Consider the following 16,107-nt stretch of genomic DNA (forward strand, 5'->3'; position numbering starts at 1 on the left):
ATCTTATTTTTTGAACCTTTTTCATTCATAACTTTGACTTTTTATCCCAGATTTTGAGCCTTTAACTTATTTTGACTCTTTAAATCTCAAATCATTTATAATCAGTGCTTATTTTTCCCATAATATATTACTGATGAAAATGAGGTTAAAAGTTTGGTTTAATGTTGACCCTGGTAGGCCCTCAGGTTAGACCCAAGTTCAGAATCCGGCCCCTTCTGTGATTGAAGGGAATCAGCTCTGATGGATTAAATTAAACCATTCTTATAATACATGCATATCTGAACCTGTTTAACTGGTCTTTCAAACCTTAAATACACCACAGCTGAAGAATATCTAATCAGCTCTGTCAGCCTGGTGTTCTTCACAATGTGGCCCTCAAAAAAAGCTGTGGACACCCCTGAATTACAACGAAAAACCCTCAAAGTATTCTTATAATCGATTATTGGCAGCCTGGGTGCTTCATTCTTTATAAGAAATCAATAAATAAAAATTTCTGTGAAACTCTTATGAAGAAAAAACGATTGCATCTGAACAGATGCTTAATATTTATGTGAGTTAATTTCTGTTAAACTAGCTTTAATGATGATTTTGTATGAATGTAATCCAGTCCTATTTATTTCTATCGAACATTTTTAAACCACTGATGTTTACCACAGAGCTGCACGCTGACTAAAACTACAACAAAAACCTAAAACCATGGAAGGAGCTGGAAGAGTCAGGCAGTTATGCACAACATTTTCAAGCAATTTAAAAAAGGTTTAGATTTAATAGACCAACAAATCTCTTCATCTGGGCTTAAATGAGGCAGCTTTATCTTTGATGATCAGTACTTTTTACTTCTGCCTCCTAAAAATGGCAGAAACTGAGATTTCTTTTATAGACTTACATGAGTGGGGTAGAAATGTAGTTTTTAGCTACATGTAGAGGTCCAGACAGATTTATTTATGAAAGTCCAAAAAATGTTAAAACTAAGGAAGGTGTCAAAAGCATTTCTAATTCTGCAGTGTAAACTCTGAAAAAAAATAGTAAAATAAAAATGATTCTTTTTCTATTTAGCCACAAGAATAAAAGGTCCATGCTGTGATCAACAGGGTCTGTTTGTCTGTTAGAACAGATTTCTCTTATTTGTTGACCAGAACAGCCAGCAGCATCAGGATTTACCGTCCTAAAAGATCTGGGGCTTTAGAGAAAACATTCAAAATTCAAGATATTATTATTATTATTATTAAAACATTCAGGGTTTGAGCTTTCCTTGATCAACCTACATACAAAGCTCAGCATGAGAAAAATAAAATACTTAAAAGTGAATAAAAACATTTAAAATGTATAATAAAAACAAATATCAAACATAGCATTTAAATATGTAGCTTATCTGTGTACTTATGGTGTAATTATCACTGATTGTATTAAATTAACTAAGATTGATTTTAGTCTCTACAATCTGTGAGAACAGTTTACTAAGCTGAGTATCGAGTTAAAGGAAAAGAAACTGTAATCCACATTTACAGTGAACATTAATGTTGTGAAATCAAATTAACTGCTAACAGGAGAAGGTTAGGGCCTCCGACTTTTTTAATTTTATTTTTTAGATGCATTTTTTTCCTTTCTGAAAAAAAAAAAAAAAAAAAGCGAGTTCTGAGATTAAAATTCTGACTGATCTCAGAATTTAGTTTTTTTTCTTTTTTTTTTAGCTGGAGAAAAGAAATTAGCATTTTATTAATTTATTTATTTTTATTATAATTTTTTTTTTTTTTTTTTTTTGCCAGTGGCCCTAATCCTCTTCTGTAGCAGTGTTAAAATACAGCACAGTAAATCTGATTCCATTTATAGATAGACTGTTGCATTTGCTATGTTAACAAAGACTAAAGAGGTCTAAAGAGCTCAGATTAAAAACATTAATAAATAACTATAAAAACATTAATAAATAACTATAAAAACATTAATAAATAACTATATGAACAATAAATAACCATATAAACATCAAAACATAAGCTAAAAGAATCATGTAGTAAAGTGCACGGTCAGATGCAGAGGTGTTGCACTCAGGTTGTAAAGGTTAAAGTCTGTCTGAGTTCCAGAGTCTTTTAGTGAGGAATAAAACTCTTATTAAACAGAACAGAGCTGTTCTGAACTCAGAGGGAACAGTCCATGATGAGAGTTTGATCAGGATAAAGCAGAACAAAAACTGTTTTAAACATCGTTCTACTTTTTAAAAAACTGTTTCTCTGATACAGACACTGGTACTTGACTTAAACGTGCATTATAATGCATTCTTTATTTCATTTTGTAATCAAAAATAAAATTAAACCTTAAATATTGGCACTTTGACCAGCATAAAAGTGTCTTCGTTAAGGTAGATAATCTTTAATTTCATCAAAACAGGACTGTTGACTTACAGGAGTACAATGGAGAGGGTTTTTAACAATAAATAAATTATTTCGTATATAAACTGGTGTGTCACTTACTCTCCAAATCAATACTTTTAACCTTATTGATCATTTCATGCCCATCTATAGAAACGTATGTATGCTGTATGTCATGCTGTCCTCTTACCAGCAGGTGGCAGACTGACCACGTCTACATATCATAGCACCGCAGAACTATGGAAGCCTGTGACCTTTTCTGAACGTTATGTTTGATTTAAAGGGTAGAAATAATTTAAAGTTCAACTAATGGGTCCGGGGACACAACCCAGGGCTCAAACTTGCTTCAAGTCCCGTTATTTTACCGCTAAGTGCCCGCTTTGGGCCTGTAATTCAACGGAACAGCCGCAGTTTTGTTTCAAACCGAAATTAGGAAATATGGCGACGACGTGTCTTTGCTAAGACCCTGTATTCTGTTTACCATAATTAGTGTCATTGCTGTTGTAGTTATTTTAATCTTATTTGCTCTAGATACGCTAGAGACGAACGTTTGCGTGTTTGGCAGTCAGGACTCGCGGTATCAAAGCTTTATCGTCGTTTTCATGGTTGTAAAGCAGCCATGTTGACAACATGATCGACGATAATCTTTTAAATATTTTCTGAATATTTGTATTTCATGTAATATGTCATTGTGCAGGGAAACTTGGTTTTATTAACAAAAAGATAAATGGGCGGCAAGCGAGAGGCCTAACCGGAAGTGCGCATATATGCTACCTTTTTTAAATGCATCATTTTAACACTGATTCGTTTAGTACTTATACTTTAGTACATAAAAGAAATGTTAATCAAGCGGTCCAGATGATTTAGACAGCGAGAAGTCCTCATAAAATCTCAAAAATAGCATATTTTTCAAATATAGATGGCGGAAGTGACGGCGGGTGAGCTATCTTGACTCGACAGACTCTTCGTAACCAAGGTAACGTCAGCCAGCTTTGAGTGCAGCTAGGAAAACTGCTAGATGTTAGCGCTAGCTAGCTGTTTATGTAGTTTTTATGCGGTTTACAGGCTGATAAACAGGTCTGGGTGTTGTTTTCACATTTTAAGATAGGCATTATTAATTATCTGATGTAAATTTAGCGCCGAGAAACCAAATAAATCAGCATGTTTGCAGACGAAACGCTGGATCCAGTGAATATCGAGTCTCAGTGGAGGAAATCTCATCAGTCTGCTCAGGAGTCTGTAAGTTTGACAAACTTCTCTCAAACAGTGATCGTTAGCATTTACTAAAGTAAACTTATAGCCTGTAGCTGATGGGTATGTAATGTTTTAGTGAAAGGAACGGCGAAGTCTGAGAGGAGGCTATCAGCTAGCTGACAAATGGGATGTTCAAGTGTTGCTCGGAAATCTTAAAATCATGCTGCGCGAAAAAATACAAGATATTGTTTTTTTTCCCCAAAACTTTGAGACTTAAGTCAGAATGTGAATAAAGAATTCTGTTTCCCCTCAGAATTTCCGGGTTCAGCGATTATATTAGCGATTATATATTATTTCCTCTAAATCTGGAACTGATGTTATTCTAATTCTAAGCATTCTAACTTTGGGGGAAAAAATGAGTAAGGAAGTTGTATCTAAAAAAATGCTTTTCCACATAAACGTATGTGGATATGGTTTAATGTATTTACTTTGATCATATCTGCTACAAAAACAGATGTCCTAGGACAGCGTTACTCCACCACAGAGCCAAAGTGTCGAAAAATGCCTTTGCAAGAGCCACAATCCAAATAGTGAAAAGTGACAAAATGGGTTAAAGTTGCAGTAAAAATAACTAAGAGGTGGCAAAATGGTTTAAAAAAAGCAACAAAACAAAACAAAACAAACAAAAAAAAAAAACGGCATAAAAGGGTGAAAAGTGACAAAAACGGGTAGAAAATGTGACCAAAAAAGAGCAAAATTTGGGTGAGAAGTAACAAAAAACAGTTAAAGGTGGCAAAAATGGTCAAAAAGTGCCAAAAACATGACAAAGAAAAGTGAAAAGTGACTTAAATAAGCAAAAGTCAGCAAAAGGTGGCATTAAATGGCAAAAAGCAGCTTCTATGGGTGAAAAGTGGCAAAAAGTTGCAAAAAGAACAATAAAAGAGTAAAAAACTGGGGGAAATGCGGCAAAAGCTGGACAATAGTGGCAAAAAAATGGTCAAAAAATGGCAAAAGGGTAAAATGTAGGCATAAAATGAGAAAAACTGGGTGAAAAGTGACAAAAATGGGGAGAAAATGTGGCAAAAAGGGCAGAGGGCCACGTGTTGAATGTCATTGTCCTAGGATCTCTACACAATTTTTGTTTTCAGTGACCAAAAAGATGCAGACGAACTCCTGTACGTTGTAAAAATGGCATAAAATTGCATAAATGCATCTGTGCAAATTCAGCAGCTTTGTCTCTGGAAATTTTGGTTATAAATAAAACTGAAGATCAACATTTTCTTCAGAGCTTTAGTGGTTTTTGAATCAGTCAGTCATATCTTTAACCAGTCAAACATTTTGATCATTTCTCTTTCCATGCCTCACTACTTTTCAGAACTCAGACTTGCACCAGCAGTCACTAAATGCTTCGTTTTCTTTCCTTTGTTCAGAGAGGATGTCAGACCAGAGCGCTGCACAGCTCTGAAGCTGAGGTACAGACGCTGTCGACCTCTGTTGGCTGGTCTCAGACTGAAGAGCCACAGCAGAAGGACTCAGAGGAACTCCTCCAACAACTCCAGGGCGAAGCAGAGCCACCTGGGCTGAGGGACTTTCTGCAGCGGGTGGAGGAGTCGGTCATTGCAGAGCTGGTCAGAAACGCCCGCAGTCACGCCTTCGACGGCTTCCAGGTGAACTGGGAAGAGCACAACAATCTAGTAAGTGGGACCGATGAAATGTAACTATCTGTGAGCAGGAAAGAGACTGGTTGACGAGCGGTATCTTCCTTTTTTAGGTGTCCTGTCTCCACCGTCTCTACTATCCCAGAGCTCAGGAGGGCGGCCTTCATGTGACCAGCGTCTCCTGGAGCTGTACTGGATCAGTCATCGCCTGTGCTTATGGACGGTAGGGCTGGTACCATATCGTCGCTTTAAACTTTGATGCAAAACCAGTGAAAATCACATAAAATGAAGACAATTTCAGCAATGAAAAAGAAGTCCTAGGTATCCAGTGTTTGGTAGTTCCTTGTTTTTAAGAATAGCAGAAAAACTCCTGAAGCACAGAGGCAGAGGAGTGTGAAGGGCTTGAAAGAACTCCACTCACAGCAAAAGGTCAGACATTTTATCAGAATTAATTTGGCAGTCCTGATGGATGGTTTCTTTGTGTTATGCATGCATACACAGATTGTAATGTACAAACTGGCAGAAAAGGTAAAGGTCTGCTCTCCAGGAGGCTCCCGCTGAAGGATTAAGCAGTGATGTTCTGAGCCAACATGTCTGAGGAAGAGTACAGACATCACCTGTTGCTATAAAAACATTTAATAGAGGCTTCCTGGTGTGTTGACCTTTTTGCTTTTTTACATTCAAGCAAAGCTAAAGCTCCACTAAAGATGCCCCCAGTGTTCCTCGCCTCATTGTTGTGTCGTCTCTTTTTTCATTTTAAGGATTGATGAAGGAGACTGGAGCACTGAGAAGTCCTACGTTTGTACCTGGAACCTGAACCGACAGAGTCTCAACCCAAAGCAGGCTGATCATGTGATCGACGTTCCAACCGTGGTCACCGCTCTGAGCTGTCATCCCGAGCAGCCCGCCCTCATTGCAGGTACACTGATGGATGGATGGATGGATGGATGGATGGATGGATGGATGGATGGATGGATGGGTGGATGGATGGGTGGGTGGATGCATGTATAAATGGATGGATGCATGTATAAATGGATGGATGCATGTATAGATGGATGGATGGATGCATGTATAGATGGATGGATGCATGGTTGGATGGTAGGAGAGGAGTGAATCCATCACAAATGGCACAATCTCAGTCCTCATCATCTAAACCACACAAAGACAACATTTTAAAACCTTTCCATGCTATCAGAACCAAAACATTCCAGCTCGTCAGTTTTAAGGTTTAGTTATGGGGAACTTTTTGGGGACTTGACATGTTGGAAGGAGCCACAGGTCAGGTCTGATCATGGACCAGAGGTTAGGTCTGATCCTGGACCACAGGTCAGGTCTGATCTTGGACCACAGGTCAGGTCTGATCTTGGACCACAGGTCAGGTCTGATCTTGGAGCACAGGTCAGGTCTGATCTTGGAGCACAGGTCAGGTCTGATCTTGGACCGCAGGTTAGGTCTGATCTTGGAGCACAGGTCAGGTCTGATCTTGGAGCACAGGTCAGGTCTGATCTTGGACCACAGGTCAGGTCTGATCTTGGACCACAGGTCAGGTCTGATCTTGGACCGCAGGTCAGGTCTGATCATGGACCACGGGTCAGGTCTGATCTTGGAGCACAGGTCAGGTCTGATCTTGGACCACAGGTTAGGTCTGATCTTGGAGCACAGGTCAGGTCTGATCTTGGACCACAGGTTAGGTCTGATCTTGGAGCACAGGTCAGGTCTGATCTTGGACCACAGGTTAGGTCTGATCTTGGACCACAGGTCAGGTCTGATCATGGACCACAGGTCAGGTCTGATCTTGGACCACAGGTCAGGTCTGATCTTGGAGCACAGGTCAGGCCTGATCCTGGACCACAGGTCAGGTCTGATCCTGGACCACAGGTCAGGTCTGATCTTGGAGCACAAGTCAGGTCTGATCTTGGACCACAGGTCAGGTCTGATCTTGGAGCACAGGTCAGGCCTGATCCTGGACCACCTGCCTTGAGAGCTCTGGTCCTAACATTTGGTGTCTCACTAAAGCTAAATTATCAGTGCCTCATTTTGCCAATGGTGTGTGTGATAAGAAGAGCTTACAGGAGTTTTTCTGCAACTTCTGGTCATTTGAAACAATAAAGCGTCCCATATTTAGAGTCTAGGACTGATTTTTTTGCTGCGGTCTCTAACGTGAATCAGTATAGTTTGATTTAACTTTAATGTTATCATAGTTTAAAATCCTGGTGTCACTGCCTTAAAGAGGCTCTGTGTCTGTCTGTCGTAGAGTAAAAACAGTAAATGTTTGTGTCTGCAGGAGGTCTGTACACTGGAGAGGTGGTGGTCTGGGACACCAGTCAGCCTCAGGATCCTGTACTGGTTCAGACTGGGATGTCAGCAGACAGCCACAGAGAGCCCGTTTACCAGGTACAAACAGTACGACCTCCTGTTTAGAATTAGAGACAGGAAGGAGATGATGACGTTCCCTCATAAAAGACAGAGAGGTCTGTACTACTGCTCCCATCATGCCCTCTGTGTTTGTGCGTGCAGGTTTCCTGGGTGCCGCTGCAGAAGAAAGGAGAGTTTGGCGTCCTGAGTGCGAGCTCCAGAGGTCAGGTTTTTCTATGGACGGTGGACTCTGATCGGAGCAGATTGATCCTGAACGCAGCGTACGCCTTTGTCAGACAGCAGCTTCCTCACAGCAGCAGCTACAAGGTGAGACTGAGGGACGGAGCAGGACGCTGAAAACAAACTCAACGGAAAATTGAAGGATGGGAACGGGTGCAGGAATGACCCAGCATGCAGAAAACAGTCAAGTAATCATCAGTTGTTATTTTTACCTCTTTTAATTAGCAGTCTTATTTCTTATTAGACAATAAAGAGTCAGCTGTCATCATGAAAATCATCACGATTATGTCAGCACAGCCTCTAGAAGTTTCTCTTAATCTTTTTCACCTTCTTCTAGTTACACAAACAGTTTTCCAGATATTTGGTTGACAGATAAATATCTAAAAACTCCACATACTCCATCATTTTCTCTAGGGGTGCACGATCGATCGTCCAAAATTGGAATCGGCGCCGATTTCCTTAATTTTGGGGGATCGGTGATCGGCCAATACTTAGATAAGATCAGTGGATAAGATCGGTTTCATATGTACCTCTACCTACTAAAATGTGAAAAATGAAAGACTAAAGGAACTGCAATAATTTAGTAGTTTGGACAGCAATGCTCTAAACTTTTCATTTATATTTGAGAGAACTACCTCATGTGCAGTTAAAACAACAAGTTTGTATTGTTTCAGGGGTATTGTTCAATGTTTTTCAATAAGGTGTATGCTGTCAGTTATAAAAAAAATCGGTATTGGCCAAAATCGGAATCGGCAGGTCAGGCTTTTTAAAGATCGGCCAGAAAATCGCAATTGGTGCACCCCCAATTTTCTCCTGTAAGACTGACAGAATAAATACATCAGTATTCTTAGAGTGAGTCCCAGTCTGCTCCGACATGCTGCTGTGTGTCTGCAGAAAGGGAAACTTGTATATATTTAATATTTGTGTTTTAAATCTCCAGCAGGCCCGGGGCAGCAGCAGCGCGGTCGGCGTCACGTCTCTTGCTCTGTCTCCGTGGGACTCGGACACGTTCCTGGTCGGCTCGGAGGGCGGCCTGCTGCTCCGCTGCTCCTTCTCCTCTCAGACTCCGGCTGCTGTCCCGTCAGAAGGTCAGAGCGTGGCGCCAAGAGCCCCCGCCTTGTTCTCATTCAGACCTCAGAGCGGACCGGTCCACTCCATACACTACTCACCTTTCCACAGGTGAGCACTGAGCAAACATTTAACCCTTTACTGACGTCCGTTTGTAACTGAAGGATCTCTTCTGCAGGAATCTGTTCATCAGCACGGGGACGGACGGTCTGGCTCACCTCCACTCTCTGCTGCAGGTCGACCCGCTGCTCTCGCTCAGAGTCTCAGACTCGTACGTCTTCCAGGTTCAGTGGTCTCCGACCAGACCGCTGGTGTTCGCTGCAGCCACGGGACAAGGTACGCCACAAGACATCCAATAAGATCTTTGTTTATTTAAAGGTGGCGTATCAGACCCTGACGTCTAAGAACATGGCCTATGATGAGGTTTTAAGGGAAAAAAGCCACGTATATTTGGCACTATTAGGATCTCCATAACCCTTTATTCTGATTTTACAGCATTGATGTGTTGATGATCATTTTACTGTCACAGCTGATCAGACATACCCAACACTGATTTAAGGTGAATTAATTTCAATAATTTGTCTCCATAAGTCTGGGGAGAATTCAGGTCCGATCTGGAACAGTTCCAAAAATCTCTGTGAATAAATCTGAATATAAAAACTAGTCTGCACTCTCTTTAGAGGAATAGACGACAAAAACGACAACATTTAAGACTTTTGGATACTTTTTAAATACCTTCATCTTAACTGAATTTATCTACTTTAATTCTTTTTAAACTCTGTGGACATCCTGTTTCAGTCACATCAGTGCTCCACTCCAGTTTTCTTTAAAACCATGATTGTGACCTAATGAGGGAGAAAAGCGGTTAAAATGCCTGTCTGTGTTATTATATATTCCAGCAAATTCTGAGCAGTGAAGCCTGCAGTACGCGGTAACAGGAACGCTGAATTTTCCAGAGGGACCTGGAAATGACGGAGGACCTCCACGTCACACCGGAGGTCGGACGAGCGCCGCCACATCTCGTCTTACCGGAAGTCATTTGAACTGACTGTCTTCTTTGTTGTTTTCTTCGTGCATCGCCGCCGTGTTCGCCACATAAGGAAATATAAGCAGACGAAAAATATGTGACTTTTCAGCTCAACAAGCACAGCGATTACATAACATTCATTTTAATGAATCGATTGATCCAAATTCAAGTATCACTGGATGTTAATGGATCATTTAATAAATAATCTATATTAAATATTAACTGATAGTGAAATATAAGTATACATTAATAAGTCGTACATCGTTTTTTGTGCAAACGGTCCATTTTGGCCTAAGTGGTCTGGCACAATAAACGCTGAACCAGAAGTACTTAATATACACGTGAAAAAGGCCTTGCTGTGCAAGTTATCAGAATAAAAAGCTCAAATGATCAGATTAACATATAAATAAATAAATATTTATATATATATGTATGTATATATATGTATATACAAATATATATATATATACGTATATATATATATATAGATTAAAAATAAAAAAATCTATACATAGATGAAACTATTATATATAAAATTATTTAATTTTAAATCATGGAGTACATTTTTTCATTTAACTGAGAAAATACAAGAAAGCAGATTCTGCTTTCATGTTTCACTATCAGTTATTGTTTTAATATGGATCATTTGTGAAATGATTCATTAAAATCCATGGAATCTGGTCATTTGAGCTTTTTACTCTGTAAACGTGCACAGTCCTTGTCTACTGAATTGAATGATGTGAATTGTTGCCTCTGACAACATGGCGGTGACGCCGACGTCCGGCCAGCCAGTCGTCCATCACATATTATGTCTGTGCTCAGTGATACGTGAATTAGGATCACAAATCGATTCATTAAAATAAATGCAACGTTATTGCTGTGCTTGTTAACCCGAAAACTCGATAATTTTTCGTCTACTTGTATTTCTTTATGTGGCGGACCTGCCTCTATTAACATGGCGGCAACACACAGAGAAAACAACAAAGAAGACGTTCAGTTCAAGTGAGTTTCTGTATCGGAAGACGAGATATGGCGTTGGTGTCCGACTTCTGGTGTGAAGTGAAGGTCCTCTGATGCATTCAGGTACTCTTGAATTTCACCGCTGCAGCTGCATGCCCCCGCAGTAATGGCGGCACACGTCTGATTTTATTCTGGTATAAAATCAGCCCCTTTTATAAGATTGCAAACACCTTTAAATGAAAAATTAAGTATTGAAAGTGCAACCTGCTCGCCAGAATTACAGAAATATCTGTAAAAATACTAGTTTAATTTTCACGATTTGTCCCCTTTTATATGTCAGATTTGTATCTTTTAGATTTCAAATTTTAAATTTTGAGTCATATTTTGACCTTTTCAACTCCTTAATTTGGATTTTTAAACCCATATTTTGACTTTTAACTCACGATTTCAATTTTTCTTCTCATATTTTGACACTTTAAATTAATATACAGAGCTTAACAAATGTATTAGACCACATTTACCCTAACCAAAGTCAGGTTTATTCCACAGCTGGCCTAAATTAACAGCATTGGTAATTACCAAAATCATTTTTGATGTTTCTGCAATGGTTAATACACCAATATGTAGAAGCTCTTTAATCCAAATGATATTTTTAATGCTAAAATAGAATTATTACTGTTATCCATGAATTTTCAAATTTACTGATTTACAAAAAAACTGAAAAAAATAGTAAAGCACATTAATATTTCTAGATTAATATGTCAGATTATAGTTATTTACTGTCATTCCTGAAGAGAAAAATGAGTTTTAGTGGTTGAATGCTAGGCTTGATTCATTTCTGACTTCTCAGAGAAGCCCAGTGAGCCGGCTCAAATTTGGGTGAATTCAGTTTGAAATTCCTCCTTCCTGTTCAAAATGGTAAAACGTGGAGAGCTGACTGAAAATGAAAGAGTCTGCATTAAAGCACTTCATGATGATGGATGGTTTCTGAGACAGCTATGACAGGTGGTCTAATACATTTGTTAAGCACTGTTTTTTACCTTTTGTCATATTTTGCCCTTTTAAACTCCCAATTTGTCATATTTTTAACTTTTTAAGTCATCATATTGAATTCTAGCTCATATTTTGACATTTTCAACTCCTTATTTTGGCTTTTAATGCCATGTTTTGACCTATCAGACTCACAATTTAAAACATTAAGTCATATTTTGACTTATAGACTCCTGAATTCAAATTTGATCTCATATTTTGACATTTTTAACGTTTGATTTCAAATTTCTCCTTCTCCTTGTCTCTCCTTTTTTAGCAGTGTACTACTACTACAACTACAACGTGCTTTAGATCACTCAGAGTGCTGTGAATCTGTGCTGGCTTGATGCATGAAGTAGTGCCACTTAGATGTGTTGGTAATGGAGGAAGTTTTGTAAAAAAGACAGAAAAGTCTGCAGGCTGATTTCTGGCACTGATTGATGTTGTGAACTGGTGCAATAAGAATAAAGATTTGAACTTCTACTATTTGTAGGATTTTTTAAAAACTCTTGAGTAGAACCACATCCTCGTCCCGGTCCCTCTGCTCGGTATAAACAGCGCTGTGCTCTGTCGTGTTCGTGAAGCCACAACATTTCGGTGTTGTAATCAGGTGTGTTTGTGTTTCTCTCCCAGGTGAGGTTCAGATATTCGACCTGGGCCGCAGGTCTCTGAGACCGGCCGCCACCATCGAGGAGGGACGAGCGGGACACGCTGCCACGTGTCTGTCCTTCAACCATCAGAGCCCTCGCCTGCTGGCGGTGGGAAGGACAGACGGGACGGTCGCCGTGTGGCAGCTGAGCAGCGAGTTGACAGAGCAGGACCCCAGAGAGAGCGGCCAGCTGGAGCAGATAGCCAATCAGGTGGCAGAATGAGAGTACTCATCTGGTTTAAGTGAAGGTGAAATAAAACCACAGAGAGAGAGAGCGGCGATGGTTCCAGTTCTAACCAGTAGCGTTTATTAAAGCACACTCAGCTGTTCAGGTGTTGGTACATGTTTGTTAATAGGGTTGTTAAATTCATCAAAGCACAACTAAACACGCTAAAACGATCACATTCAGATGCAGACACATCCACTATGCTAGGATGAAGCACACAGATTAGGGCGGAGTTAGCGAGATAAATACTACACAGAGTTGTCATAGTGACTAGTGCCACGATCATGCAGTTTCAGCCATGTTTGTGTCCAAGTGTGTGAGGGAAAACGCGTCCCGATTGGTCACTGGGGGGGCGGGGATCAGTTGACAAACAGCGAGCGGGTGAACTCGACAAAGTCGAAGGCCGACGGCAGCTCGCGGCCCTTACTGTCAAGGTACGGCTTCATGTGTGACAGGCAGTAGTCGGCCTGCTCCTTGGTCAGGTTCTGGAACAGAGAGAGAGAGAGAGAGGGGGGCGAGTTAGACCGTGAAGACTCGGCAGACAGAGTCACAGAGCGAGCGTGAACACGTCTGACCTGGTAGAGCTCCTCTTTAGTGACGTAGGGTTTGTTCTCGGTGCTCAGGGCTCTGAAGGCGCTCTCGATCTCCTCGCTCGACTTCACGTTCTCCGTCTCACGGCTGATCATGAACGCCATGTACTCCTGCAGCGACACGTTCCCATCCCTGCGCACAGAGCTCAGTTAGATCCATAATAACCAGCATTTACCACATCCCTACCTGAGGATCTCCTTAACGTACCTGTTGGGATCCACGGTGTCGAGTATGGCCTCAAACTCCGGATCAGGCTCTCCCTCCTCCACCATGGGAAGGTCGTAGCCCAGCGAGCGTAAACACGACTTGAACTCCTGGTGGTTCAGTCGGCCTGACTTCTCCTTGTCAAAGTGCCTGAAAAAGAAGCGAGACTTATGAAGGACTAAAGGATTCCTGATCCTATCGTAGTTCTGGATCATTTAAACCAAAGTCTGAACACGTGAAAATAAAAAAACACACCACATTAAGACGCTCTATCCTGGGTCTCTGTTTACACTTCCTGATGGATTTTTCTCTCACTGAACTAGCTCAGAGTCTGGACTCAGATCAGTCCATCTACTGTAGAAACAGGATGATGGGAATCAGAGCTGTTGAGTCTTAGATTCTCAGAACCGATGATGATAATTCTGGATTGAGGAAGGGATGGAAGATCATGTGCCGTAGAGGGAGAGGAAAAAGACAAACCTCTTTGGGTCTCTGTCCAGATTTAACTCAGTCTACCTTTCACAGGTGTAAAACAACCCTTCAACTATAAATCACTTCCTGCACTCCTGACACCAGTCTTTTTTTTTGACTTGTAGGCATTTTGATAAAGCAGGGGTGTCAAATAGGGGTGTAACGATCCATCGATGTATATCGATTGGATGATTGATGATCCAATCACATCGATGGAAAGTCAAAACATTGATCTAATGGATGCTTCAAGCTACGCTTTTATTTTGAAATTCCCTTGCATGCCTGTTGACAGTTTCCACCCCAGGCAGTGTCCTTATCAAGTTAGCCGCAAGTTAACTAAATAGCAGCAGTGGCCTAAAGTTTGGCGGCTGAGGGAAAGAGGATATCCTCTCCTCTCTCTGCTGTGTGGATATATTTCAGACAGACGCTACTGCAGGACAGATCTCTCCCCTTAGTTTTCCGACTGCATCTACATCTTTATCCACTGTATAACCGCCGTATGAGATCTTTCACGGATAAAAACACTACGGCTTATGGCTGAGGAAGCGAGAGCTGTCTGCAGCAGACCGCAGATACACAGAGAGGGAAAAGTCTGCTGCTGCATGTCTCCTTCATACTTATTTTACATCGCCGTCTCATGTTAGATTTATAATGAAAATATAAGCTGTCCTAACTTAACGTGGTTCAAGCAGGACAGCTGTTCTCTGTATCCCCCCACCCCCTCACTCACTATAAAGCTGCACATCACAGGAACGTCTTTTGTAACAAAACTTTGCTCTAGTATTCTAACCTTGCCATTTATTAAAATCAAGGTTGCAATAAATAAAAAATGATAAAGAATCCTTATACACCATCATATGCCACATATTTTAATTCATCTAAATCTCATAAGGTGAATAAACTACAAAAATGAACTATCTGCCAAATTAACAGGCCCCTGTGTAAAGTATGAAGGGCTGATATAGAGCAGAAATATCTGTTGAAGTCAACATGTGTGTAAATAAGTTTAAGAAAAAAATCTAAAATGGGAACACAGGTCAAACATTTTGATCATTATTATAAAGGTTGCAGAAAAAGTCCATGTTGGTGCTTTAGAGGGATCTGAGGATGTGAGGAAATAAACTGTTTGGTACTGAAAATGTTTGCTGTTTTAAATCAACATGTTTTAACACAAATGTGCATAGTTGTGTTCCTAATTAAAGGTAATCAGAGGTAATCGGGTCTTTGTTGTTTTTGTTAAAGACGTATTTTTATTAAATACAGAAACCTGTCAATAATTTAATTGCAGAAACTGTTTTTTTTTTTTTTTTACTGCAACTGTGTGAAATTTTTGCACAAAATCACCTGACATTGATCCTGGGACCCGTATCGAATCGAATCATAATCGTATCGTGGCAGATTTTGTGATATCAGTAAATATCGTATCGTTGTCCAAAATAACGATATCGTATCAGGATGAAACTGGTGATTTACAACCCTAGAGTCAAACTCAATCACAGCAGGGGCCGAAATCCAAATTTAGGTCTAACCTGAGGGCCTAACAGGGTCAAGATTTAACCAAAAACTGTCAACCGTGTTGTCTCAGGTAATGAATCACAGGGGAAATTAAACAGTGATGATAAATGATTTTAAGATTTCTCCAGTCAAAATGATTAAATATCACAGCATCAATGTTACTGTGTGTCCGTGTCAGATAAATGCTTAATAAATAAATAAATGAGTTTAAAGGCTCAAAATCTGAGATAAAAAGTCAACTTTGTAAGTCCTAAAGGTCAAAATACAGAATTAAAAGTCAAAATGAAGTTTTCAAAAGGCAATAATATGAGATAGAGAGTTAAAACCATGAGTTTAAAGGTCAAAATAGAAGATAAAATTCAAAATTGTGACTCTAAAAGGTCAAAATATGAGATAAAATTCTCGATCAGGAGTTTAAAAAGTGAAAATATGGAATTAAAAGTCAAAGTTAAGCGTTTAAAAAGTCACAATATGAAGAAAAGGTCAAAATTATGAATTTTAAAGGTCAAAATATGACATAAAAGGTCAAAATCCTCAGTTTCAGTCATAATCTTGGG

The 16,107-nt window shown here is 39.9% G+C and overlaps 2 protein-coding genes across 9 annotated transcripts in view; one reads left to right on the forward strand and one right to left on the reverse strand.

Annotated features, from left to right (window-relative positions):
- The first annotated feature begins 2,578 nt into the window (after window positions 1-2,578).
- Window positions 2,579-12,815, forward strand: dync2i2 (dynein 2 intermediate chain 2). Of its 3 annotated transcripts, none has more exons than XM_041810486.1 (9): window positions 2,579-3,602; window positions 4,988-5,251; window positions 5,329-5,438; window positions 5,977-6,134; window positions 7,500-7,609; window positions 7,733-7,897; window positions 8,751-8,989; window positions 9,057-9,214; window positions 12,528-12,815. In XM_041810486.1, the coding sequence occupies exons 1-9, from the start codon at window positions 3,525-3,527 to the stop codon at window positions 12,764-12,766; spliced, it is 1,521 nt and encodes a 506-aa protein (XP_041666420.1). In that variant the 5' UTR covers window positions 2,579-3,524; the 3' UTR covers window positions 12,767-12,815. The 3 variants fall into 3 exon arrangements, with proteins under 3 accessions (XP_041666420.1, XP_041666421.1, XP_041666422.1); XM_041810487.1 differs by having other exon boundaries at window positions 8,754-8,989; XM_041810488.1 differs by lacking the exon at window positions 12,528-12,815 and adding an exon at window positions 12,172-12,283.
- A 7-nt stretch (window positions 12,816-12,822) lies between these two features.
- sptan1 (spectrin alpha, non-erythrocytic 1) overlaps window positions 12,823-16,107 on the reverse strand; it is a 52,557-nt gene continuing 49,272 nt past the window's right edge. For all 6 annotated transcript variants that reach the window (XM_041810483.1, XM_041810484.1, XM_041810485.1 and 3 more), the window contains 3 exons: window positions 13,568-13,714; window positions 13,345-13,492; window positions 12,823-13,254 (listed from right to left, as the gene is read on the reverse strand). In XM_041810483.1, the coding sequence (XP_041666417.1) occupies window positions 13,129-13,254; window positions 13,345-13,492; window positions 13,568-13,714 (421 nt within the window). In that variant the 3' untranslated portion in view covers window positions 12,823-13,128. The remainder of the gene's footprint in view (window positions 13,255-13,344; window positions 13,493-13,567; window positions 13,715-16,107) is intronic.

Source organism: Cheilinus undulatus, linkage group 17, assembly GCF_018320785.1.
Source record: "Cheilinus undulatus linkage group 17, ASM1832078v1, whole genome shotgun sequence".
In the NCBI taxonomy this organism is placed as follows: Eukaryota; Metazoa; Chordata; class Actinopteri; order Labriformes; family Labridae; genus Cheilinus; species Cheilinus undulatus.